The 27,679-nt window shown below is 35.8% G+C and overlaps 1 protein-coding gene across 1 annotated transcript; it reads right to left on the reverse strand.

The window, feature by feature from the left end:
- Window positions 1–1,551: 1,551 nt before the first annotated feature.
- On the reverse strand, window positions 1,552–23,643 carry LOC131065618 (hexose carrier protein HEX6-like). Its single transcript, XM_059209226.1, has 4 exons — window positions 23,117–23,643; window positions 22,709–23,034; window positions 21,970–22,596; window positions 1,552–2,117 (listed from the first exon to the last, which is right to left on the reverse strand). Exons 1-4 carry the CDS (start codon window positions 23,253–23,255, stop codon window positions 1,662–1,664), a joined length of 1,548 nt encoding a protein of 515 aa, XP_059065209.1. The 5' UTR covers window positions 23,256–23,643; the 3' UTR covers window positions 1,552–1,661.
- Window positions 23,644–27,679: the final 4,036 nt, after the last annotated feature.

Here is a 27,679-nt window from a genome sequence, read left to right on the forward strand (position 1 = left end):
TAGAAGAGTGATGATTTTCCTACTTATTTATGGATCAAGTGGTATTATATCAATTCATTTTTTCAATTTATGTTTCGCATAGATTCAAAGTATACAAGAACTATTATATCAAGTAGGAAATGAAGGTTATTTTACCTTTTGAGACCAAAATTAAATGAATGAGGTGGTTGGAAATATAAAGAGTGAGAGCAAAATAGAATAGAGAAACTAGTTTCAAAAGTTTGAAGAATATGTAGCTAAGATATCAATTGTATAAGAAAAGATTGGAATATTAGAAAGTGTGATACTTAACTTGATGGAAAGAATGGACCCTATAAAATAATATTAAGAAGAATAATTGGAAAAAAAGTGATAGAGAAAGGTGAATCATCTAATGGATAACTCTTCAAGGTTAAGGCCAAAAGTGATATACAAAACTATGTAGGTTTGACCAATGGGTGGTGTGAAAGGACATTTACTTTAGTTTACATAAAATTTCCCCATAGGAACATATCTCTTTTATAAGGTTGAAACTTGTTGGCCATTATCCTACATAGTAAGAGAGTTATATACATTCCTTGTATGCTCAAAAAGTGCTACTAGTGTCCAAGTAGGATTTTCTCAAAAATATTGTTGATGAAGCAATTATATTGGATTTTCCTTGAAGAAGAAAGAGTGGTGCAATGAAAACATTTGAAAAAATAACATGGGCAAAGCATACAAACCTATACAATTGAGTTTAGAAATAGGGCATTACATTTTTGGAAGGAATGCACAAACTATGAGATATTGTTAAAGTATGTGGTAGGATTGTTTGATCAACTACAAGGAGTGACTATCATGACCACACACCAAAACATAGAAAAGGAATGTGCTTATGTCCACTACATTGAGCTAGAAAACAAGGGTGCCTCTTATAAAAAAAATAAGGGTGTTTTTTTTTTAATTTTTCACTTTCATGATAACACAAAATATAATAGAACAAGGAAATAATTTCTTCAATTTTGTATTAGAATCTTCCTAATTTATTCTACTCTAAAATATAAAACAAGAACAATTATACAATCTATTCTTTTGGTTTTTGCATAAGGATAAAAACAAATAAACTTAAACTATATTTTCTGATCCTAAAGGTTAGAGCATGATACTTTGAATAACTCATATCTTACTAATTAATTTTATTATTTTTTGGTAGCTAAAACATAGACAAGAACACTAGTCCAATGGTTAAAACAAATATCCTTTGAAATTATGTGAACAATTTGGTTTGAAAAAGAGAAAATGCACATAATAGTGATGATTTACATTACTCTTTTCCAAACAAAATGGAAAGTATAAATATAATTATTTTTACTTTCTTATATGGTATTAAATAAATGTTTCACTTTTTGTTTAAATTTATAAAATTATGTAATTGAATGATCTATTTAAAAAAATATATATTAGAAAATATTAAGTCACTATAAAATATATTTATCAATTAAAAGTCATATTTGACCTTTCTTATCATGCTTAAAAAATATAACAAAATGTACAATTCAAGTTTGAATTTATGAAGAAAATTCTTAAAAATCTTAAAAATCTTAAAAATCTTAAAAATCTTAAGGATTAAAATAGTCTAAACAAACGAAAAGTAATCTTTGTAGAAAATAAACTGTGTACTCAATTGTAATGAGTATTTTCTATGTTTCTTGATACATTGATTTCATTGGTATAGGAATTTCCTCATTAACGAATCTCTTCCAAAACCAGTGTTCTTTCCACACACTATTCATCTCTTCTATTCCTATGTTTTTGGTCTCAGGGAGAAAGAAATATACAAATAAGGTCATGATAACTACCCATATCGCAAAGAAAAGAAAAATTCCAAACTTGAAGTGGCATAACATGGCAAGAAATCCTTGTGCAACAATAAATATTAATAATAGATTCACTGAAACAACAATACTCTGTCCAATCGACCTCACTTCTAATGAAAATATCTCACTTGGTACTAACCATCCTAATGGACCCCATGACCATGAAAATCCTACCACATATATGCAAATCATCACTAACAGTAAATATGCATACCCTTTTGAAATGCTTCCATCTCCCGAAGAATCAAATTTAATGCCCAAAATTATAGCAATAATTACCTACACATTTAAACAACATTAATGTATATAAATATGAATAACTTAAATCAAATAAGAAAAGAGAGTAGATTTAATAAATTACAATATTATCATGATTACACTTGCATCACATTGAATAGACAAGGTCACTTATGGACCTTAATGATATTTTTTCAAGTTAGATACATCTAGATGAAAAAAATGAGCTTGATGATTTTAGGGGAATCATATGAACAATTTTCAACATATATACTAAATATATTTGAGAAGCATATTATTGAAAATTTTGAGGTCAAATTTATTGAGAGTACATAGTTATTAAATTAATTTGATTCAATGCAACAAATAAAAAATGCATACTTTTACATAAATTTATAAATAATCAAATGAATAAAAGATTTATTGAAAATATTTTTTTATTGTATTAAGAAAATTGAGATGTTAGTCAATAAAAGTAATAAAATAAATTGATTTATTAAAATGCAATAATATAATTTATAACTAAAAATTAGATAAAAAATAAATAATAAATTTGAAGAACTTTTAATAATATCTATACATACTAACCCAAAATACTTATGTAGTTAATTACATATCTACCTAATTATGTACCTATTCAACATTGTGATCATGGGTTTGAGATTTTATTATTATTAAGATAAACTTTGGAATGTAATTGATTTTATATATTGTTGGCAATTGACACTCTAATGGTTGGTTTCACTATGTTGTCATTGATGGCAACATGATTTTGTGTTCCGACTTCATGTTTTGATTCTATGGTGTACCGACAGGCACTTCACAGATTCTACACCGGCACTGACATTGACACTGATAGGTCAGAAAGATTTCTTTGGTCACCAATAATGCAGGCCAACATGGTATAGTAAAGGTTATCGGTATTGGAGGCCGACATATCTTGGATCTGGCATCGATAATTTGTTTTAATGTTCATACATTTATGTTATCTAGCCGACATGTAAATTGATATTGTATATATCTTTGTAAGCTGACATAAGGCATAAAAATTGTATAGGGTATATAGGTCAATTAAGATTAGATCATTTTGACAGAGATAGACATAGTGATGGATATGTGAACGCAATATGATGCAAAATTATTCAGAGAGATTATGTATGTGAGGAAATTATTGTAAGGGTTATTCCGGTAAGTGGTTTAGGGTTTCAGACTGGAATAGACAGAGCTTAAACTGCAAGTGTATTCTACCATAGATGATGCTATCTTAGCAGTTCACACTTCTCCAGATTGTAGTCTAGAATTTTATGTAGTTAGTGAGGCTTCTATTGTGATTAAGCAGTGTGCTCTAGGCTGTAAGGCTTCCTGCAAGTGCAGGGCCCTCATATTTTGTAATATCTCTTCATATGGGCAATGGATTGATATTGTGGGTCACAAATCCCACCATGGTTTTTCCTCTTTGAGGTTTCCCATGTATAAATTTGTGTGTTATGATTCTCATTTATGTGTTTGGCTTATTGATTTCTTTACTTCTTTCAATTATGTATGTATCGGTATACTGGTTGGTGTATGAATGTTTTAATAAGGCTAAAATTTACTATTCCGGTATAATAGTAATTCATCCCCCCTCTCAGTGTTATTGGTTTCCAACAATTGGTATCAAAGCCTTGTGCCTCAGAGGAAGTTTAACAACTTGAGGAAAATCCTGAAACCAGAATCCATGAATATCGCTTTGGAGAAGCAACTTGAGATGACACTTGAAGATTATGATGCTGAAAGGTTAAAGAACTTAAAGCTTCAAGATGAATTGAATTTTTCTAAGGAATTAATTCTTGTCCTACAAGAGAGGCTATCATCTGTTCAAGCTAGAAGGAAGGAACTTTTGCAAAATCAGGATGATGAAGAGAAAGATGCACTTAAGGAACAATGTCAGAATTTGAGTCAATAAAATATGATTATGAAGAATGAAATGCAAATTATAACTATGAGGATGTCTAAGGAGATTGAGGATAGAAAGAAAAAGGAAGAAAATATTGTTGTATCCCTAAAGAACAAATTTGAAGAATGTGGTAGGTTGGTTCATGAAATGATATGTTGAGAACTAATTTGGTACAATCTTAGAGTAAGGAGCAAGAGCTTGAGAGACAAATGATAATACTAAGAGAATATTTTACTACTGCAAGTGAGTACAAAGAAAAATTCAAGATTAGCTCAATACAACTTGACGAGTTATTGAAATGACAGAGGTAGATTGGAGATTCCAGTAGACTTGGATTTGAGCAAGGACAAAGTTTTGGTACTACTAAAGAAGATCAAAACCATAAGGCACCGGTAAGATAATTCAATGCTTATAAATGCAATAGTAGATGTTTTGTTTGCAATAGATTTGGTCATATGGATAGGCAATGTAGAAACAGAGCAAATCAGAGCCCTAATTTTGCTCTCGGTAAATGTTCCAAATGCAATAAGTTTGGTCATAAGACATATGATTGCAAAATGAATGTAAAATTCTATGATTATGGAAAATTTGGACATATGGATAATCAATGTAGATCAAGCAATTTCACCGGTTTTAGCAAAGTAATTCAGAAGAACAATGTTACATGTTATGCATGTAATGAAGTTGGACATATTGCTAAGTTCTATAGAAGCATAAATCCACCAGTTAGTAATGGAGGATCAAATGAAAAAGGAAAAGAGAAGGTTAGTGAAATCTGGCAAGATCATACTCAGAGATGGGTTAGAAAGATTGAAGAACAATCATCAGATGGAAATGTCTCAGTTACTTATCTGACAGAATAGGCTGCTCCTGCACCGACAAGAAGCTCATCCGATATCTAAGGCAGATTCCTTAGGGGTAGGTAAAACTCATGAAGATGCTGCATATGCCCTGGGAAGAGGTTCTGGAAGATGTTCCAGATATTGGAGAGGATTATCCGGCATGGATATGTTCTAAGCAAGATCCGCTATCTTTCACCGGTAGTCATTTATGTCAATGGAAGATTAGGGTTTTTCTTGAAGGTTAAAAGGTCAAATACACTTCATTGTTGATCACCCTGCATTCAGAGCGATTCAGAGAAACTAGGTGCGATCAAAGGCTATTCAGAGGCAATCAGATTTCTTCTTGAGCGATTTCACCGACGTCAGGAAGAATTTGTTGAAGGTTTTCACCGAGAGCAATCGAAAGGTATTTATCTTTAAACATGGAAGCGAGATCATCTTTTATTCTTGTTTTTGTTGCAAACCCAACTATTGTAGAGGTCAAGGATCACCCCAGGCCAATTTTCAAGTGGTATCCACACGTGGCTACCTTGGAAGATTCGATTGGAGCATTTTCTCACGTTTTGGAGGGAGTTATGTATGTAGAGGATGTTGGGGCATATATTCACTATCATATTGAGGACTTGGGAACTTAAAAAATTAAGGGCATGTATATGAGTGAGCTAATGTAAGAATCTGGAAAGATCAAATGAACATACAAACATATTGAAGACCTAGGGTTTACAAACATTCTGGACATTCTAGAGTTTGAGGATGAGATAATAAGATATGTACTAAGTAGAGTACATGGGGAATTTATATGGATGAACAGACCTTACAAAATCACCAAGGAAGCCATCCATGCAATTATTGGTTTGCCATCGGTAGGGCAACATCCAGACAAGAAAGTTTCAAATGAAATCGCGAGGAAGATCACCAGCGCTACATATGGCAAAAGATCCATGAAAGTGAGCACTATCACTGACACAGACATCAAATTTTGTAGCATGATTATCAGATATAAGGTAACTCAGTCAAACCGACTGAATTCTGTTTCCAGTTCATGCATTTTGGCTGCATACAAAATGATGAGAGATAATGTAAAGTTAGATCTATGCGGGTGGATTATTGATGAGTTAATAAACTTAGGGAAGATTAAGGGTGAGAAGAAGGGAAATTTCCGGTATGGGAACTTGTTAGATTGCCTAATGTTATATTTTTTGAATGATACACCTGGTTCTGGCAAGAGGCAATAGGATTTTGACACTCTGGTAGGAAGACAATTGAAACAGTCAATTGTTGCATTAGGAAGCTAGAGAGATGATAAGGCATGGGGGTATTTTAAGGCATTTCAAAAATCTATGAGGTCTAGGGTAAGGGTACCTGAGCATATTGTAGAAAAGTACTCTATTGACATATGCTTTATGGTAAAGAAGGATGAGACTCTCATGGAAGCAGTTAAGCCCCAAAAGATCTGGATTGAGGAAATGGGTTATGAGGTAGATGCACTGATTCTTGATGCCTATGCAAAAATACTAATTGATGCACAAATTGATGAGGCAGAGAAGCCCTGTGGTACTGCAGAATAGAAAACTCAAGAGGTTGAAACATAGTAAACATAGGATAACTAGCCTGATGCTAGGGAGAGTAAATAAAATAATAAAGGAAACTCAAAAGGCATGGGTTAAATTTTTGGGAGAAAAAAGAGGATTATTTACTTCACCGAAAACTAAGACAGAAACTATAGATACCCCAGTTGAAGGAAAAGGTAAGGGGATTATGGGTACTTCACCCTCAGTTTTGAAAAACATTAAGATAGTGGAAATTGAGCCATCAGTAAATACAAATGTACAAACAAATACTAAGATACCGGTTAATACTAAGAATGAACAAGATAACATTGTACATGATACTAATATTGAGGACAATTGTCCTCTAGATATAAATATACAGGTTGGGGTTACTGTTCCTATAGAGGAACTGATAGTTACACAGACTACACCAAGTGGTGAAGCCACCGGTGCAAGTGAGGAGGTTATAAAGGATAAAACATCAAAGGAGAAAACAGAGGAATCCAGGAGGGAACAAATTGTTGGTCCATCATTATTGTCAATTGACACTTCTCAGGTAGAAAATAAAACCATCACAGAAATGAGTCCCACTGAACTGATGATGATGGCTGCACAAAAACTGATGAAGGAGAGATCCATAAACAAAGGGATTATGGATCAATCAATCATTGTTCTACACAGATTGGTTCTAGAGTATAAGATTGAAAATAAAGCGAGCCCATCCGACAAGATTAAGATAATCACTGAGCACATATCAAAAGATTTTCAATCCTTACAACAAATCTCAAACTGACAAGCACCAGAAATATTTACTCAGGCTAAGAGAGTTGCTTTTGATTAGATAATTGAAACAAAGAAGAAAACGATTGAGGAGAAGGTAATCCTAATAAAAAATTCTTTGAAACAATGTACAAATATATATAGGGTATGTTGTAACACTAAAATACTTACAACAAATGTAGATAAAAAGATAAAAGAGATTCAAGAGAAAATTGCAAGTATTGCTAACTCTTTTGATGGATTAATATCATTGACTACATCAATTGATGGCCAAATTTTGATTTTGGACAACCAAATTTCTCCTCTTGAAAAGGAAAGAGACAATAATTAGAAGAGCTAGAAGTCTGAGAGGCTTGGTGAGTCCCCGGTTGGATTCACTTTGTGTACACAAGAAAGAAAGAATGCATGGATATGGTAGGAAAACCCACACCGACAGAGGTAAATGAGAAAGAGTCTTTTGCACATTTATTGAGTGGACTTGTATCTATTTTCAACACATTCAAAACTATCTGGGATACTTATGTGGAGTTACTAGAGAAGGATTATCCAGATATTTTGAAGTTGGTCAAGCTCCGATAAGATATTTTTGGGGATATTCATTGTACAATTCTTATTCTTTGACATTCTATTTAGAATTCTTAATGGCATTGATGTCAAAGGGGGAGTAGTATAGATGCAAAAAAGAATAAAAGAGTTGCATACATTAGGAGGAGTTATAGAGTTTTGGAGTTTTCGGAGATATGGAGTATTTTGCATATTTAGCTCAGGCGGAGCAGGGTAGGATGAAACCGACAAATGAAACCTTGACCATTTTTCACATGAGTGTTTTAATCAATGCCAAAGGGGGAGATTATTGGAAATTGACACTCTATTGGTTGGTTTCACTATGTTGTCATTGATGGCAGTATGATTTTCTGTTCTGGTTTCATGTTTTGATTCTATGGTGTATCGACATGCACTTCAGAGATTTTACACTGACATCGGCAAGTCAGAAAGATTTCTTTGGTCACTAGCAATGCAGGCCGACATGGTATAGTAAAGGTTATCAGTATTGGAGGCTAGCATATCTTGGATTCGGCATCGACAATTTGTTTTAGTGTTCATACATTTATGTTATCTGGCCGATATGTAATTTGATATTGTATATATCTTTGTAAGCCGACATAAGGCATAATAATTGTATAGGGTATATAGGTCAGTTAAGATTAGATCATTTTGATAGAGATAGACATAGTGGTGGATATGTGAATGTAATATGATGCAAAATTATTCAAAGAGATTATGTATGTGAGGAAATTATTGTAAGGGTTATTCCGATAAGGGGTTTAGGGTTTCAGATCGAAACAAACAAAGCTTAAACTGAAACTGTATTCTGGCATAGATGATGTTATCTTAGCAGTTCAAACTTCTTCGGATTGTAGTTTGGAATTTTATGTAGTCAGTGAGGCTCCTATTGTGATTGAGCAGTGTGCTCTAGGCTGTAAGCCTTCTTGCAAGTGCAGGCCCCTCATATTTTGTAATATCTCTTCATATGGCTAGTGGATTGATATTGTGGGTCACAATCCCACCGTGTTTTTTCCTCTTTAAGGTTTTCCACATATAAATCTGTGTGTTATGATTCTCATTTATGTGTTTGGCTTATTGGTTTCTTTACTTCTTTCAATTCTGTATGTATTGATATACCAGTTGGTGTATGAATGTTTTAATATGGCTAAAATTTACTATTCGGGTATAACACTGATTCACCCCCCCTCTCAGTGTTAATGGTTTCCAACATATATGATATTGTTTGAATTAGTATTAAAATATGAACGTTATTATTTTACTAAATTCTCACAAATTAACTTTTGATCCAAAAGCAATATGGGTGGAGAGGAGCCGCAAGCGTAGCGGCGAGTGAGAAATTCAAATTTCAAATCTGGGGATGGCAGAATTCATGGGGATGGCAATGTTTCTGCGATTGGAGCTGGTAATCATGCTGGTGCCCAGGCTTCTCAGGGTACTGAGGGGGACAAGGTGATAGTCAAATCGGTGGAAGATAAAGATTCTAAAACTAGGGACCCACATGATAGAGGTAAAGAAAATAAATGGTTTGCTCTTTTTGGAGTCAGGCCTCTGATCAAATCTGGTCTTCCGGAAGTTAAAAATATCTCTGATCTAGTGATAGGGGTTTTTGCTATTTCTATTCTGGATAAGCTGGTTGATTTCACTGTATCTGGCTTAGCTATGACCTTGGTGGGAAGGTTTGCTAGTTTTAGACCTAACATTGATGTTGTAAGGAACTTTATAAGGAGGAAATGGGTTCTTAAAGGTCAAGTGGATGTGGCGGCTTTGCCTAGGGGTTTTTTTCCCTTTGCCTTTAATAATGAAGAAGATATGAATAAAGCGCTCTGTGAAGGGCCATGGATGTTCGACAAGTCAACCTTGGCATTACAGAAATGGGCTCCTAACCTCCCACTGGATGAGTCCTTTTTTGTATTGACGCCTATGTGGATGTGTCTCCCTGGCCTTCCATTGGAATTCTGGAATGAGGAGGTCTTTAAAGGGATCGCGGGATCATTTGGTGAACTTCTTTCGATCGACCCGATGACAACAACTAAATCAAGGTTGGTTTTTGCTCGTATTTGTGTTAATGTTAATCAAATGACGGATATGCCTCAATCTATTGAGATCCTGTCTAAATTATGGAAATGGACCCAAGCAATTGAATATGAATCTCTCTCGTTTTTTTGTTTTCATTGTAAAAAGTCAGGTCATTGGGTGAAATCCTGCCTGCTTAAGAAGAGTAAGATTGGTAAAAATGATAGCAACTTGAAGTAGAAATGACAAACGAAAGGGAAGAATGATGATCTACCTTTAGAGGTTGTCCCTGAGAAGGAAGTGACTGAGATGGAAAATGAGGAAAAGAAGGGTATGAATAGTAACAATGAAAAATCTGTTTGTGCCTGTTCTAACAATCATAAAGAAAGTAACAAGGAGGAAGAGCATGGGAAAGAAGAAAAGGTTCAAAAATTTGAATCAAAGGATCAAAAGGTCAGTCTTATCATCCAGGGTAAAGTTGATTAGAGTTCCTATGATGATGCTTCTGCTTTATCTAATAATAAAGAAAATAAGGAAGACTTTAATGAAGCGCAAGACTGTAATATTTCAGATACTGAGCCTTTGTTGTTATTAACCAATGGAAGTCTGAAGCAGATTGGAAATATGATCTTGAATTCCCAATGTAAAACTCCTCCTAAAAGTTTGGAAACGGTGGTTCTTGAGGGAAATCTTAGGATTTTCAGTATTAAAGAAGGCAAGTCAAATAATGGAGGACCCAATGTAGGTATTTCAACCAAAAGCAAGAATAAGAAAGGCGCAGATGTTGGAAGTCATAGAAAAAAGCAGGGGAGACCTTCCCTAAAGAATCAGAGGGAATAGGAAAGTTGGAAGAACCGTGCTGATGGAACACAAAGCTCCATTGAGTCAGCCTTATCCCCGGTTAAAGTATGAAGATAATCTCATGGAATATTAGAGGGTTGAATGACCCCCCATAAGCAGGATGTGTTGTGTAATATTATTAGAGATCATAAACCAGATGTAGTAATTATTCAGGAAACTAAGATGTGTAAGGATAAAGTGGAAAGGATTAGAATATTCAAAAGTAATGGGGTAATAGGAACCAATTCAGAGGGTGCCTCAGGAGGTACAACTATCTTTTGGAACCAGAATACTATTATAGGTAAGGAAATTGCTTCAGGGGTCAATAGTACCTCAATCTTGCTTGAGCATATTAAGGATAACTTTGTATGGGTTATCACTAATGTCTATGCACCCAATTCTAAAGCTGGAAGAACCAAATTTTGGAGGAGCCTGGCTGAAGATAGATTAAGTTTTGTTGACAAAAGCCGGATGATCATGGGAGATTTCAATACTCCTTTAAAAGAGGATGAAACTATGGGAGGCCTCCCTTTGCAGCTGGAGGGTAGACAAGATCTTATGGATTTTATTAATGATCAAGCTTTGATGGATGTGGATCTCCAAGGGATTAATTACACTTGGACCAATCGAAGAACTAGTTATGATCTTATTCAAGTAAGGTTGGATAGATCCTTGATTTTTCCTGATTGGCTTTCTAAGTATAATTGTTCTTTGGCATCAATCATTAAGATTGGCTTTGATCATTACCCTATTTCTTTCACTGCCAATTCAACTTCTGTAAAGCAAATTTTTCCTTTTAGATTTGAAAAAGCATGGTTATCCCACCCGTCGTTGGAAGTCTGCGTTGCTGAATGGTGGAATTCTGAGATTGAGGGAATGGCCTTATTCGGAGTTGCCAAAAAGCTTAACATTATAAAAGCCAAAGTCAAAATCTGGAACAAAGAGACTTTTGGAGATATCTTTAAAAGTAAAGCTCAAATTAAGACCGATATAAAAGATGTTCAAGATAAAATCCAAGAGGAAGGGCTTTCTTGGGATTTGAGAAATGTTGAAAATGGGTTACTGTCTAAATACCATGAAATTATCTCTAATGAAGAAACCTTTTGGAGACAAAGATCAAGAGCCTTGTATTTGAAGGAAGGTGACAAAAACACCCAGTTTTTTCACTCGACTACTCTTAAGCATAGGGCAACCAACAAGATTTCCAGATTATCCTACAATAGGGGGATTTTATCGGATGAAAATGAAATAAGAAAGGAAGCTATGGATTTTTTTAGCAATCTGTTGGGAGGGGTGGATGTTCTGGATATCAGAAATCAAAACCTTCTTGCTCAAGCAATCCCTCCTATTTTAAATGAGGATGACAACAAAAATCTATCTCGGATCCCTTCGAATCAGGAAATCAAAAAGGTTGTGTTTTCATTTCATGGAGATAAGTCTCCTGGTCCAGATGGATTCCTTATGTTCTTTTTCCAAATTTTTTGGCATATTGTGGAGATTGATATTTGTAATGGAGTTAAAGAATTATTTGGTTCAAGGAGGCTTCTAAAAGAACTCAATGCTACCTTTATCGTTCTCATTCCTAATATCTCTGGAGCTAACTCTCTTAATAAGTTTAGACCTATCAACCTTTGTAATTCTGTTTACAAGATTATATCTAAGGTTCTTACTTCTAGAATGCAGGATATTATCTCCCGCATTATTTTGGCTCAACAGAATGGTTTTGTCCCTAGTAGACAAATTCTGGATTCTATTATTTCTGTTCATGAGAATATTCATTCTTTAACTACTGCTAAAAAACATGGCTTTTTTCTTAAGCTAGACATGTCTAAGGCCTATGACAGAGTGAATTGGCAATTCCTTTTTAGAATTATGAAAGCTTTTGGGTTTGGGGAAAAGGTTATTCAACTTTGTTCTCAGTTGACTGGAACTTCTACCTCTGCAGTTATTATTAATGGATCCCCTTCCAGTTTCTTCAAAAGTTCTAGAGGCCTAAGATAGGGGGATCCCATCTCTCCTGTCTTGTTTACTATTTTGGCTGAAAGTTTGGGTAGATTTATTATGAGAAATGCGGAAGAAGGGAAACTCAAAGGCCTTAAACCTTCATCTTCCAAGATAACCTATACTCATGAACAATTTGTTGATGATTCAATCACAATGGGAGAAGCTACTATTAGGGAAGCGAGAAACATGAAGAGTGTTATGGATTCCTATGAAACTGCTTCTGGTCAAAAAATAAATTGGGATAAGAGTTCTTTGTTCTTTATCAATACCCCCGAGGATAGACAAAGAAGGATAGAAAGAATCCTTGGATGCAAAATTGTCGAGTTTCCTTCAACCTATTTGGGTCTCTCTCTAAGCTTGAAGCCTTCGAAGAATTTTTGGATGAAGCTGGTTGATAGATTCAATTCCAAGTTGGTTGGGTGGAAAGGAGCCCTCCTTAGCCAAGCGGGTAAGGTGACGTTGCTTAAAGCTACCCTTCAAAATTTGCCTATCTATGCCCTCAGTCTGTTCAAAATCCCCAGAAAGTTTGTGGAGGCAATTGAAAGAATTAAAAAAAAATTCTTATGGTCAGGAGTGGAAGATAAAAATAGAATCCCCCTTATTGCTTGGAATAATATTTGTACTCCTAAGGCTTATGGGGGTTTGGGATTAAGGAATATTATAACTATGAATAATTTCTTGTTAGCTAAACAAATTTGGAGAATGAAAGGGGAGGAAAGAGAATGGAATTTAATTTGGAAAAAGAAATACCTTTACATGCAACCATCTAAGGAAGAATTTATGGAAAATTCTTTTTTTGTTGAAGGATCTGCAATTTGGAATGCAGTTCAAATGGCTAAAGATTGGGTAGCAGTTGGAAGAACGTGGAAATTGGGGAATGGGAGAATTATTAATTCTAAGAGGATAGATGGCTTATGGATAAACCACTAGAGAAAATTCCCATCCTTAAGGAAGGGAAAGACTGGTTAAAAAGTAGGTATGGAGTCTTTGTTAGGGACTACTGGAGAAACAGGAAGTGGATTGAGTTCAGCCAACTTTGTTTGGGATTAAAATTTCTAGAGATTCTGCTTTCCTCTAAAAATTTTATAGACAATGTTGAGGATTGTCTAATTTGGAGGGAAACTTTGGATGGGAAATATTTTGTGTCTTCAGTGGTGTCTATCCACAACAAAGTTCCGAACGAGATCCCTTTGTGGGCTAAAGTGTGGATAAAGAAGTTGACGCCCAAAATTAATATCTTCTTTTGGATTTTTATCCAAAATAAGGTGTTAACTCTTGATAATCTCCATAAGCGTGGATTTGTTTTTCCTAACAGGTGTTCTCTTTGTTGCAGGGAGGAGGAATCTTCTTGTCATATCATCTACCAGTGTATTTTCAGTCAGGAAATCTAGAATATTATTTTAAGTAGGTGGAAGTTGAGCTGGGTTTTCTCGAACTCTTTGGAAGAGTTTTGGCAGCAATGGTATTGTCCTACTTCCAATTCTAAGAATGTTGAGCTTTGGAAACTTACTCTTCCTAATGTAATATGGAACATCTGGAAGGAGCGCAACAATAGGATTTTTAGGGATAAAAGTGCTAACCCTGAAGTGGTGGTGGATAAAATCTATAGAGGGATTTTTGAATGTTAAAATGAAACTGATCATGGTTTAGCTACTAAAGAAAAATTTAATGAAAGATGGAATTTATCCAATAACAGAATCAATTTGGATAAGGGTAGGGATGGTCTTGTCTAGTGCTTTCTTTCTCAGGGATGGATTAAGGCCAACTTTGATGGGGCGTCTAAGGGGAACCCGAGGAAAGCTTCTTATGGGGGCATTGTCAGGAATTTTGCTGGAAGTTGCCTTGTGGCAGTTGGTGGCCCTTTGGGTAATCAAACTAGTCATTATGTTGAAGCCTCTGTGGCTTTGAATACTTTGATTATAGAAAAAGATCTTAATCATGATAATCTATGGTTAGAAGGAGACTCAATTAACATAATTAAAAGCCTTAAGGGAGAAATTGAGCCTTCATGGACTATAGAAAATATTAATTTTAAAGCTAGAGGAATAATTGCTAGCTTTAAATCTATTATCATTGAACATGCCTTTAGAGAAAAAAATGGGGTTGCGGCTAGGTTAGCAAACCTTGGTGTAAATTCTGAAGCTCAACGCATATGGAATGGGGAAGTTAAGATGGATTTGAATATTAAAGAACTTATCAGAAATGACAGATTCATGGGGAAAGAGGGATCACACGATTAATCATGAAAGTTGTAATGAGTAATATTCAAATTTTTAAAAAGGTAATGATGACACATCAGAAGGGCAGAGTCCTAATCAAGAATATTAATTTTCTGCACACTTTGTGGGTATGCATTTTCAAAAATCTGAGTGTCATTTGGAAGAAAGCTCTGAAGTTGCAGAAGAAGAGAAATTGTAAAACGAAATCTAAAATGGGGGGGATTCTAAGAAGAGAGGAACCTGATAATATTTCTACATGGAAGGAGATTCCTAAGGTTTGGGCAAAGCTGGAGAAAGGATTCATGATGAATTTAATGGAAAAGCTGGTCGACTATGATAAAGGCAGAGTTCACCTAGCGGTCACCAAAGTCACTGAAAACTGGATAAATGACTCCTTCAAAATTCATGGTGTTAGGTTTAAGCTGGATGCAGATCTCATTGCGACGGTCACAGGTATGCCCCATTTTGGTCTTAACTTCTTTAGAGACCTTAAAGTGTCTAATAATGCAGTTAATCTTTTTCTGCGTAAAGAGAAGGAGAGAGCGAAAATAGGAAAAGCTACGGGGGTATTATGATGCTTCAAATATTAAGAAAATCCAGGGCTGTCTGCTTAATGCAATTATGGAATATATTACTACAGAGGGTCGTTTTACCAGGGTCCACACATACCATTTTGTGCTTTTAAATCATTTTAGACATGAGAAGAGGATTTCTCTACCCTATTACCTCTTTAGGTCTCTGTCGAGGTCTCTGAATAAGCATAGCAAGAACCCTTCTTTGCCTGTGCTTCATTGCGACTTTATTTTGCTTATTTATGAGAATTGCAAGATTCTGGCTATCCAAGAAAACAAGAGATTGTCGGTGTCACTGAGGAAAGGAAAGAGGAAGATGGAGGAAGGCGGTCCTAGCAAGGATGAGGGGACACAGAGCAAAAAATGAAAAAAGCTACTACGGAGAAAATTCAAGAGGACAAGGGTAATCAAAAGAATACAGAGATTGATTCAGAGGACATTGGAAAAGATGGAAGTGAGATGGAGACTAATGAGTTTGAAGGAGAGGAGAGCTAGAATGAAGAAGAAGTGGGGGAAGAGGAGGGAGGAGCTGAGGATGTTTCTGATCAAAATAGTCCTACCCACAGTGTGAGCATAGGAATTGTTAACAACCAACCAATGGAGGAGCAGGACAAGATTAATGAGGAAAGGGAAATGGAAATTAAGAAGGAGAAGAACAAGGAAACTGAGCAGGAGAAGGACAAGGATAATTCGAGCAGGGATTAGGATAAGGCTGGAGAGGGGATAATTATGGATAAACTCAAAAACCAGTTTGAGGCTGGTATGGGTTTTGACAGGTGGGTTTATGAAGGAATCAAGAATTTGGAAAAAACTGATAAGCAACAGGAAGAGAAAGGGAAGAAAGCTGAAATAAACCAGGAACAATGGAATAAAGGTATGGAGGAAAAAGTGGAGAAGCTGGAAGCTTAGATTGGTAATCTGGAGGAAGGAAAAATAGCTATGAAAAACTTTCTGGTAATGATTCCGGATATCCTTACCTCTGTGACTAAGAATTTAGAGGAAATTACCAAGTTCCTTGATGGTTCCAGCACCTCCAAACCTGTCGTGGATCTAGATATTGATGAGGATGCTATCGAGGCCAGGATAGTGGAAAGTGCTCCTGGTGGTGCGGCAAAAAGAACAAGGGCAAGCATGAAAAAAGTTGTTGTGGCCTCTTCCAAGCATATCCCTAAGCTTAGGGATAATATTAAAGATTTGCAAGGGATTAGCAAAAATTTGGCTAATGCCCTAAAAAACATTAAGTAATTTGTTTTATGTCTTTTTTATGTTATGGCTGGATGTGGGTGGTTTTGTTGGGCTTTTTTGCTGATTTTTGCCCATAACTATGCTCGTTTTTTGGCAATTTGTCTTTTCATGTTGCTTAATGCTATTATCTTTTAAGGATCTTTTGTAAAGGGTTTCGGGATCCCTTCAAAACCTGCTTTTCCTGTAATCAAAAACTTTTGATCCATTGTAATTATAATAATTAGTATTATGATATAATCTACCTATTAATATGGATATTAATGGTTTCATTTCAATAAATTCTTCATCACAAGATGCAATAAGAATTTTTTTTCTATTATAAATATTTTATTATAAAATATCACAAAACCAACTCATGATCTTGGGGAAAGAGGAGTTATTGATAAGAACTTGGTTGTACTAGAATTTATGTCTTTTCTACTATCTTTCAATATCCTTGTGTCATTCTATGCCGTTGGTGTAGGAAAGCCTTTAACCTTGTAGATTGATTGCAATTTTTTTAGCTAGTTCATGCTATTGTTAATGGTTTGGTGGCTTTGCACAATGTCACCTCCAAGAAAGCATCCTTGAAAGTTTGTCTTGAAATAATTTCAAGAGGTACATATTTTGATTTCCTAGTGGATGTGGTTTTACCCATCCTTGAGTTTGATAATGCATGTAAGTGGCTAGATAATATTAGTTTGATGGAGTATTTTGTTGGGAGAAATCCCCAAGAAGCATGCTTCAAGATTGGGTTAACAAGCAATAGGTCTCACATGGGGTTCAATTTGATACTTTAAAAAACCTTACTAAAGAGCTCTTTCTATTTTTCTTTGTTAATGTCAATTATGTTGAGGCTATTCTCAGGTGTGGCCACAATGGCATGTCTATGCATTGTTGATAGCATTTTAGCCATGGATGTGACATTTCACTATCTCAAATGAGAAGATGCTTCATGTGTTAGTTTAGTCAAGTTCCTAGGTGTATCCCTTCCTTGTTGGAACTTTTTAACCACCATTGTTGCTTCTCTTGGGAAGGCTATTTGTGTTGAAATTGATTTGTCCAATGATTTGAAAGAATTTGTGGACATTAATTTTGGACATCTTCCTCACACTTGGCATGTGCTATACCTCAATTTTCTCAATGCCTTTTTTTTCATTCCAATATAGTAAATAGAAGATTAATGATTTCACTTTGGCACCTCTCGAGTCAAATCAACTTCTTATTTTATTGAGGTTCCTTCCTCAAAAATTGAGAAAAAATGGACTACAATTTCATGCTACAAAAACAAGAATGCTAATTATGATAGCTCCCAGGCTAAAGATTAGCTTACTTTGGAGTTCAACTACTAAGGCATGACTAATAAATGTTTAAAAAACTTCTGAGAAGGGGGAAGAGGTTATCATTCCTAGTGGTGAGCCTTTCTTTAGGATAAGATTTTATTGGATGCTCCAACCGATGTTGATTTTATCATGTCAGTTTAAAGTTCTAGCTCACTCCCACTCTCCTAAATATCTACGATGTTCTCACAATCCACCTAGATTTTTGGAGGAGAGAGAGTATGTTAAAGAAAGGGAAGAATGCCAATTCCCAAGATCTAGTTGGGTAGTTTCTCTTAAAACTAGTTGATTCCTTGGTGTAATAGAGACAATAGATTTATTCCTTCTTTCACATCTATGGATGCCAATTGATCATCTTTTGAAACTATGCATGCGAAGCCACAAACTAATAGGTCTACCATAGCTCTTTAAGCCAACCATTTTCCCCCTACTTTAATGGTTGGGGTGGCCAAGCTTTGTCAACACAAGAAAATTATTTATAACCATTTGGTTAAAAGTGCTCAAATCAAAGCTGGACTACACTAGATGATGATTGGGGATATAGCTTCCAAGGAATTATTTCAAGCTCTCAAAATTGCCACCCTTTACATGACACCAAAAGATCAAATATAGACACAATATTCTCAAAGAGATTCTTGATATGCTCCAAGGTTTTATCAAGAAAGTTTTCATAGCTCAATATAAGTCTATCGAATGTAATCTAGCTTTGTAGGAGTACCTCAAGGTTGTTCCCTGTCAACTTTCCTCTAGTTAATGACCCTTTTGTGATCAATTTCTCTCCATTTTTGACCTCAAGGAGGTTGCTCATACCAGAGCCAAAGACAAGTTTATTACCACTAGTTATGATGGTTTCCCTTGTGAATTTTATAACTTGGTTCTTTGGGATTGTATTGGTGAGGACTTGCACAAAGTATATCTTGAAGCCTTCCATTCTATATCATCAAGAATATTAATCAACAAAGGGAATATTAATTCACACCTAAGTCTAGAGACCTGGAGGATATTTTGAACTGGAGTCCTATCACCCTTCTCAATGTCTTTTATAATATAATTGCCAAAGCTTTGGCTTTGAAGTTGTGTCATCTTCTTCCACAAGTTGCGAGGCTTGAGAAAAATGGTTTCATAAAATCCATATACATTTTAGATAAAATAATTATAGTTTGAGAAGGTATGGAATAGGCTTGGTTCTCTCATTAGAAGGATCTATTCCTCAAAATTGATTTTTCTAAGCCTATGACCATATTGAATGGCCTTTTATCTTGCCCATGCTTTAGGTTCTAAGACTTGAGCCTTGCTTCATTCAATTAGTTACCATGGTCTTTATAGATGCCTCTACTTTCATTACTTAATGATAACAAATTGAATTTTTTTGGGCTTTTTAGGTCCATTCAACAAATTTTTCCATTGGCTTTGACTCTTTACGTGGTTGCCATTGAAGGAATTAGTTAGCTTCTAACACACTTTGTGTTTAAGGGTTGTTTAAAGGTATATCTGTACCCCTTAGATTGTTAATGGCCACCTTGAAAATGATTCTTTTATCTCTTTCCAGAGGAGCAAAATATCAAATAGGCCTTTAAATACTTGAATATTTTTTTGTAAAGCTTCTAGATCTACCATTCAGTAACATAAGACATAGTGCTACAAGCAATCCTTCCTCCTCACACCTTCTTGGATCAATTCCTATGGTTAGAAACTAATTGGTCACAAAGAAGTTTTTGATTTATGGGTATCCTTTTGCCTTCTAGGCATCTTAGACATATTTATAGCAAGCTACTTCAAATAGAAAATAAGTTGGCTTCCTACTAGAACAAAACCCCTCTCCCTAGTAGGAAAATTTTAGGCCTGTCTTGAAATTCTTGTAGCCACTCATATTTATTATTCTTCATATTGGGTTCCTTATAAGACTTCTTACATGAAGTTGGAGAAGCTTCTTCACAATTTCATTTGAACTTCTTTAGAGAATCATAGGGTGGCATAAAAATTTTGCTACCTCCCTTGAGAATCTAAAGGATTCAAGCTTTTATCCATTTAATGTTGAGGTTTGACTCTTCGTACCGAGTGGATCATCCATGCCCTTTAGGATGATGAAGCCTAAAAAATCCTTGTGCAACACTATATCTCTTTTGGTTACTAGATGACCTCCTTAGAAGGAGATTGGGATTCAAACCCTTCTCACCGTGAAAAATTCCATGTAGATCTAAGGAAATTGTGTCATTAAAGTATCTAGACAGCTTGGTAAGCCATGAAGCATTGACATATCTAGAGTGGTTCAATATTTTGTAATTATCTTTCCATTAATCAACAAAATATCTAGTGGTCCCTCATTTTGAAAGATCATGATCACTCTTAAATGAACTCGCCTTAGATTTGCGCCTTGAGATTTCACAAGGAAGGAGTCAGAACTCCATAAGACTTTTTCTTTAGAGCTCCCATGAGTTTTTTGTTATGGAATGAACCTAAGGTCAAGTTTTACCTTTTTAAGTATGACCATAAATTTTTTGATACAATCACAGAAAAAATTCAACTGATACGATTCACAAAATTAGTATCAATTCTCGCAAACCTTGATGGAGGGATTAGAAGTAGCGTCCAAACACCAATTTCTAGAATTACAAACCACACTAATTTATAGAATTATAACCCATGACAAGGATATCTTTTTCTCTCCCCCCACTTGCCCATGATTCCCACTTTGAATCAACAACCAATATTTGTAGTCACAATCTTTGTTTGACAACACAAATTTCACACCATTTGCTTGGCTATTTTGGAGCCCAAATTGGCTCACTTTACCTAATATATATATTTTTCTAGGGCCTTTTTGTTGGCTCCAAATTATGGCATTTGGGACTCCTCATCCCCCAGTATCTATTTTGTGGGCAACAAAGTCTCTCAAACACCTATTTTGGTTTTGTCTTAGAGCCTAGAATGTTTGGACATAGATTCATGATTTTTTCAAGCCCTTCAAACAATAACCTTTTTGATGATACATGGCTATTTTAGTGAATTGGCTTCACATCCCTCACAAGTTCAACTAGATCTAAAATGCTTTCAAAATGGAGTTCTCTTCAATATATGGAAATATAGAATCAACAATTTTTTCCATCTATTCTATTGATTGATATGTTCTATAAATTATACAGACACAATGATTTGTTTCAATGTGTTATTGTAGATTTAGGTGTAAGATAACAAAGTTGTACTTGAGATGACCCATTTATAGTTGCTTCTTAATCACCTTGAGGCAATGCACCTTACGTAGTTGTTAGAGTTCCTCTTCCTCCTTCTAAAGGTTTATTGCCTTCTTGTGGGCCTTGTAGTAGATGTAGCCTCTCTACTCGAGGTACCTAGGGGACCACTCCCAAGGTTCTCCTCTAATTGCGAGTAGGGATCATGGTCAACGATGTTGATTGGGACTTACTTTTCAATGTTTTGCCTTTTTGTCATTTGTAGGAGGAACTTTTGGGTGGTCTATTGGTGATATTTCCACTTGGTTTGATTTCAACAAATTCTCTCAATTGTCTATTGCAATTTTGTTTGTCTATACTACAAAAGGAGAAGAGAATATAAGATAATGATGGGTGGGACCCTTCCATGAACACTTCAAATTTGGTTGAGGTATGAAGCAAATTATTTGCTATTGCTTACCTACTTAACAACTTTGTTTATGTTTTTATGTTCCAAACTTTAATCCAATATAAACTCTAGAAGTGTGACTTTTCCTACTACCTTTTTTGTGTAAATGTATAATATTATTTTATAACTGAAAATCTAAATACACATTCATAAAAAAAAATAACATAAAAATTTTATGCAATAAAAAAGATAAAGATAAGAAAAAAATTTATAATTTATATCAAATGATTTGATAATCGAATATAATTGTTTTGTGAATAAACAACATAATTGTTTACTATTTTTTTAATATAAAGATGAGATCTGAAATTATGATTGATTGTTTGACTGGTAAGACATTTATAAGTTGGGTAGAGCAGAGAGTAAAATACCTGGGAGACAAGCATCTGTATTCCCCCTTCCAAAAATATAAGTCGACGTCCATATTTATCAACAGCAAACATCGAGAGCACCGTAGCCGCAGTGGCAATCACTCCTATAATAACAGCGGACATGAGAGAGGCATTGGTCTCGAACCCAATTGTGCGAAACAACACCGGTGTATAGAAAGCAATGGCATTGATGCCTGTCAGTTGTTGGAACAGGGGAATCGCCACTGCCATCACAAGCTGTGGCCTATATTTTCTCTGCATCATATTGCGCAAGGGATGCTTCACCGTTTCTGATATTTTCTTTGCTTCCATCATGTCACTTAGCTCCTCCTCAACATCAACAGTGCCGCGAATCCTCTGTAACATAGCTTTGGCCTTTTCAGGGCCTTCTCTTTCCATCAAACTGTTGGGTGTCTCTGGAAGCCATAAACTTCCCAAGCTCAGTATTATGGCGGGTATAACCGCTAGACCAAGGGAGAGACGCCATCCCCAATTATGAATTTTAGCAGTTCCATAGTTTGTGAGACTGGCAGACAGGCCACCCACGGCAACGAACAATTGGAACCCGGAGTTCAGTGCTCCTCTCATTTGCTTCGGTGCCATCTCTGAGAGATACAGAGGAACTGCCTACAATCTCAATCATAAATTTCATCACTGTGCTGAATTCAAGATACTAGATTGCAACTGCATAATAATTAAAAGATAAAATCTTGTGATTGTAATTGGGGAAAACACATACTTGATCGGCAAAACCAATGCCAATTCCCAACATGATTCGACCCAATATCAACATACCCACATTAAGAGCACCTCCATTGAGAGCAGCGCCTACCAGAACGCTCAGACCGCCCACCAATATGGAGGGCTTTCGTCCGTAGGCCCTGGTAACAGTGGAGGCCACCATAGAAGCTATTAATCCTGCTATATACATGGACGAAGTGAAGGTGGTCAAAATCTGGCTGTCGAATTTGCAGTAAGCGCTAGTGTGGGCCTCTTTTAGGTGCATCTTTTTGTAAGTGGCCGGGAAGAATTTTACGAGGAAAGGATCCATGGATGTCACTCCTCCTACAAAGTTCAAATACAAATTTGTTATCCATCAAAGATCTTACTTCTATTCAATTCAATTCAGGGAAAAACAGAAAAAAACCTGAGATTCCGTTGTCATAGCCAAAGACAAGCCCCCCTGTTGCCGCTACGATGCACGCCCCTACTACAAAAGGGGTTACTCCCCCTTTGTACTCCTTAACACCAGGGCTGCTGCCACTTCTGTTTCTGCCTTCCTCCATATTTTTGCTTATAAAACAGGCAGGATTGATTGCCTTGGCTTTCACCTCAGATTCTCACAATTATATATATAGACTTCTTGCCCACATAAAAATCACAGGCAAATAGCTGGGTGTTTCAATGATTGAGGCAATCTGTAAAGCCCTGTTGCGGGTCAAATCCTTGATGGATGATTCTCCACTGTGGCTAAATTTGAATTCAAGTCAATCAATCTCAAGGTGGGCACCTGCAATACAAATTCTCGCTTCCGTTCAACAATCACAGAAAACAATTAATACACGAAACACGACATTCAATGCCTTTGTATGCCGTTACAAAAAGGAGGTTATTTCCCATGTGTGCTCTCCTTAATAACAGGGCTACTGATGTCTCCATATTCGTACTTCTAAATGCTCAGGAATGATTGCCTTTGGATTTCATCTCTCAACCTCAACGTATATATCCAAATTAAAAATAGAGGCAACTATGGATAGCCCTCTTGTGGGTCATATATACGTAAGCATTCAATGAATTGGGCATTACAACCAAATTTGACGTCAAGTCAATCAATATCAAGATGGGCAACTGCAATTCAAACTCTTTGTTTCTGTTCAATCAGTCGCTGAGAGCAATTCATACACGGGGCTGCGCTGTTTGTCTTCATCTGCCGTCTGTAATTATCTACCTCAACCCTTGCTTGAATAAAACATGCATAAAGTTGGACTTTACGCGGCTCTAACAATTGTTTATTTTGAATTCTGCAGGAAATTCGCTTCAACGTGACTCTTTGTTTCATGCCAGGAGTCTACGTCATATAAACTTTGACCAAATGCATCGTAATGGTTTATGTATATCTAATCTTAAAATATGCATTTATCTATCTATATTTACACATATGACGATAGACATTTACGATTTTGTACATATTCTAATACAACCACTATCATTTGTCTGTCTAGCGTCATTTTTGTGATTGAATTTAACCACTAGTTTTTAAAATTTTATATTCAAATTTGGTTCTTTCTCATAGGAGAAGAGCACCAGTGGTTGAGCACCCTAACTTCACGCTTCTCAAAATCTTACGTGGAAATTTCAAATCACTTCCAATTTTTTATAGTAGCTTACTTGGCAAGTCCCCTGCTTATAACTAAGCTTTCAGCACCACATCATCAAGTATGGTGCCACATCAGCATGCTTTTTGCCAAGGTGTCCAAAACAACCAAAAAATAAAGTGAGACCAATAGGCGTGCAAAAGAGGTCCCAATAGTTGTGCAACTGATATGGCATCCCCTGATTGGTTACTTTTTACAATATTAGTACATTTCCTAACAACTATTGATACATTTCCTAACAAAAATTGATATTTTATGTTTCAAACAAAAAACTTAGATTTGGTGCATTTAAAAAGACTAACAAATTTGCATACTCCATTCTAGGATTTTAGTGTGTTTTCTTCAATCCTTTTATAGACATTTTCAAGAGTTGACCTAGGTGAACATGTTCCATTGTGACATAGTGACAATGCTTCCAAGGTATTCTTAAATATGGGGAGTCCCTATAAATGAAAAAAAAGATTCAAAAAAGATTAAGATCAACCAAGTGAGTCATAAAGCAAAAGTATACACAAATGAGGATCAAATCGACACATATAAGATGAAACCTCATAACAAACCTGAACTCACAAACTTGGCTTGGGACAAAGAAAAAGTATACCCAAGCTCCCCATAGATTTACCCAAATCTACACATATTTTATGCATTCCCTACTTATCATGGCATTCAAGACTCCATACATGCCTTGATATTCATCCTCCATACAAGCACAACCATTTTCCCACATTTAGTCATTTTAATGCTATTATGGGGTCCCTCTTGCGTTTTTTGTAATGCCTCTTTTTAATTAATTAGCTTATGTGGATACTACTTTTATTTTCTTGATAAAGATATTAAATTATTTTAATAAATGAATCATGGCTTAGCCACAACAAATAAATAGTAGATAAATATTGAGGAGTAGGTTCCATAAAACGTCGCAGTAACCTCTAAGACATTTGATAGCTTCATGACAAATCTATGACGATAAATTAGTGGGGAGTTAAAAGTTGTTATTCATGACAAATTGAAGCAATTTTGAAAAAAAATCTTATTAATATTTTAATTGCTACTATGAAAAGGAAAGGAAGGGGTTGAAAACTTGTGCCTTGGTGCTAAATGTTGAAGTGCTAAGCTTCCTTTGAGACATATACTTTGATTTAGTTTTTTCTACCATAGTTTGAGCCTTGTGCTTAGTTCTAAGATTAAAAGATGAAAAACCTTGGGTTATGGAGATCAAAAGACAAAATCTCTTTGGATTTTTGGAGTTGGGAAGTTGAAAAATCTTTAATTTTCAAACGAAAAATCTTACATAAAGGTTGTATTTGTATTTATAAGTTTTGTTTGGATTTTGGCATATGTTTTGGTATTCGGTATTTGGAACAATTTTTCTCTCAAGATGCATGATATTGCGAAAGCATATATTTTGTAATCATTGGAGCAACATTTTAAAGGTAAATATTGGGTAAATATTATATTAAAATTGGTTGAAGATATTATAATGATATTAAAGCTATAATCTTGCTAGTCTAAAGAGTAAACAAAATTGTTGATGCTACCAAGTGAAAGAGAAATAATATATTTGAAAAGAGAATAAAATAATTCTGAACAAATCCTAGTCCCTGTTGGTTCCCAAATCAACAAATTGCAAAACCCTAAGAGTGTGCCAAGTTCTATAATCAGGTTATGCAACTGACTTGGTCAATGAATAAGAATCTTTTGGAAGAAGATGTCCTTTGCTCTTCAAGCTTTGCTAAACCTAGGTGGGTGTACCTCTTGATAACTTAAGCAGATTCACAATATTATGCTAACTGTCATAAAGCCCTGATTTAGATCCACTTCAATATGGCACAAATGTTTGAAATGGATATATTATTCCTTACCACTTCTACCTCTACTTGTTTCTTAAAATAAAAAAGAGAAAACTGAATCTTTAATGAAAGCTATCTTATAAATGTTTTAGACCGATGTCTCTCTTCAGGGCTACAAAGTCCACATATACCCAATTTCTAATCAAAATTCAAATTACTTGGCACTCAAATATGTGTATATCTTATATAAACGTGCATCACTGTGATGTTAGGGTAAGTGCACAAAGATGGGGGAATCCTAAGTATAAGTGACATTTCTATTTGTCTTTTTCCTTTGTTATACTTAGTTATATTTTATGTATATATTTGCAGGATGTTTGAGAGTGGTTTTAGATCTCTAGGAGTTACAATGCAAATTCTAGTTTTTAGAGTATTCATGTATATTTCAGACAGTCAAATTTCAGTAATCAACACACTCTCTCTGGTATCTCCCTCTCTTTCCCTGCATTCCCCACCCTCTCTCTCTCTCTCTCTCTCTCTCTCTCTCTCTCTCTCTCTCTCTCTCTCTCTCTCTCTCTCTTTGTTTCCTCCCTCTGTTTTCCTCCCTCCCTCTCTTGCACTTGGGCTTTCTCTCCCTCTAGTCTCTCCCTCACTCTCTCCCTTTCTCCCTCCCTCTTTGTGGTTGATGGAAAGAAAAGCAAATACTAGGGAGAGAGAGAGACCAAAGAGCAAGTGAGAGAGATGGAGGGAGGAAGGGAGTGGTTGATGGAAAGAATGAAAAATACCAAAGATAGAGAGAGAGAGAGAGAGAGAGAGAGAGAGAGAGAGAGAGAGAGAGAGAGAGAGAGAGAGAGAGAGAGGAATGGGTTGAGAGAGAGACCTAAGAGAGAGAGATCAAGTAGGAGAGATGAAAGGAGGAAGGAAGGGGTTGATGGAAAGAGAGGGATATATCATGGAGAGAGGGAGAGATTAAAGGGAGGGATATATTAAGTGATAGAGGGAGGGAGGGGTTGAGGTAAAGAGATATCCCAAGAGAGAGAGATGGAGAGAGGGAGATAGGGATTGATGAAAAGAGTGTGAGAGACCTAAGAGAGAGAAAGAGAGAGAGAGGACAAAAAGGGAGGGGGGTTTATGAAAAGAGATAGACAGACCAAAGAGAGAGCCCAAGTATAATAGAGAGAGAGGGAGGAAGTTCAGGGTTGACAGAGAGAGAGGAAGGGAGGGGTTGATGGAAAGAGAGGGATACACTAGGAAGAGAGCTTAGAGAGAGAACTTAAGTGAGAGAGGGGTAGAGAGAGGGAGGGGAAGGTAGGGGTTGAGAAAAAGAGAGGGAGAGACTTGAGAGAGAGATATCCCTACCTTCCTCCCTCTCTCTCTTGCTCCCTCAACTCCTCCATTTCCCCCTCTCTCTCACTTTGTCTCTCTCTCTCTCTCTCTCAACCCCTCCCTTCCTCCCTCCATCCCTCTCATATGGGCTCTCTCTATCTCGATATCTAGTCTCTTATTCTCTTTCCATAAAACACTCTCTCTGTCTCTCACTTGGGC

The sequence above is a fragment of the Cryptomeria japonica genome, chromosome 7 (assembly GCF_030272615.1).
Source record: "Cryptomeria japonica chromosome 7, Sugi_1.0, whole genome shotgun sequence".
NCBI classification, from domain to species: domain Eukaryota; kingdom Viridiplantae; phylum Streptophyta; class Pinopsida; order Cupressales; family Cupressaceae; genus Cryptomeria; species Cryptomeria japonica.

What these genes read in the sequence shown, in the direction of transcription:
- LOC131065618 (XM_059209226.1), bottom strand. Translation starts at nt 23,255, where the DNA reads ATGGAGGAAGGCAGAAACAGAAGTGGCAGCAGCCCTGGTGTTAAGGAG. An exon ending in CTATGACAACGGAATCTCAG is followed by an intron (nt 23,035 to 23,116) that starts GTTTTTTTCTGT and finishes TGAACTTTGTAG; the next exon opens with GAGGAGTGACATCCATGGAT. An exon ending in GCATTGGTTTTGCCGATCAA is followed by an intron (nt 22,597 to 22,708) that starts GTATGTGTTTTC and finishes TTGAGATTGTAG; the next exon opens with GCAGTTCCTCTGTATCTCTC.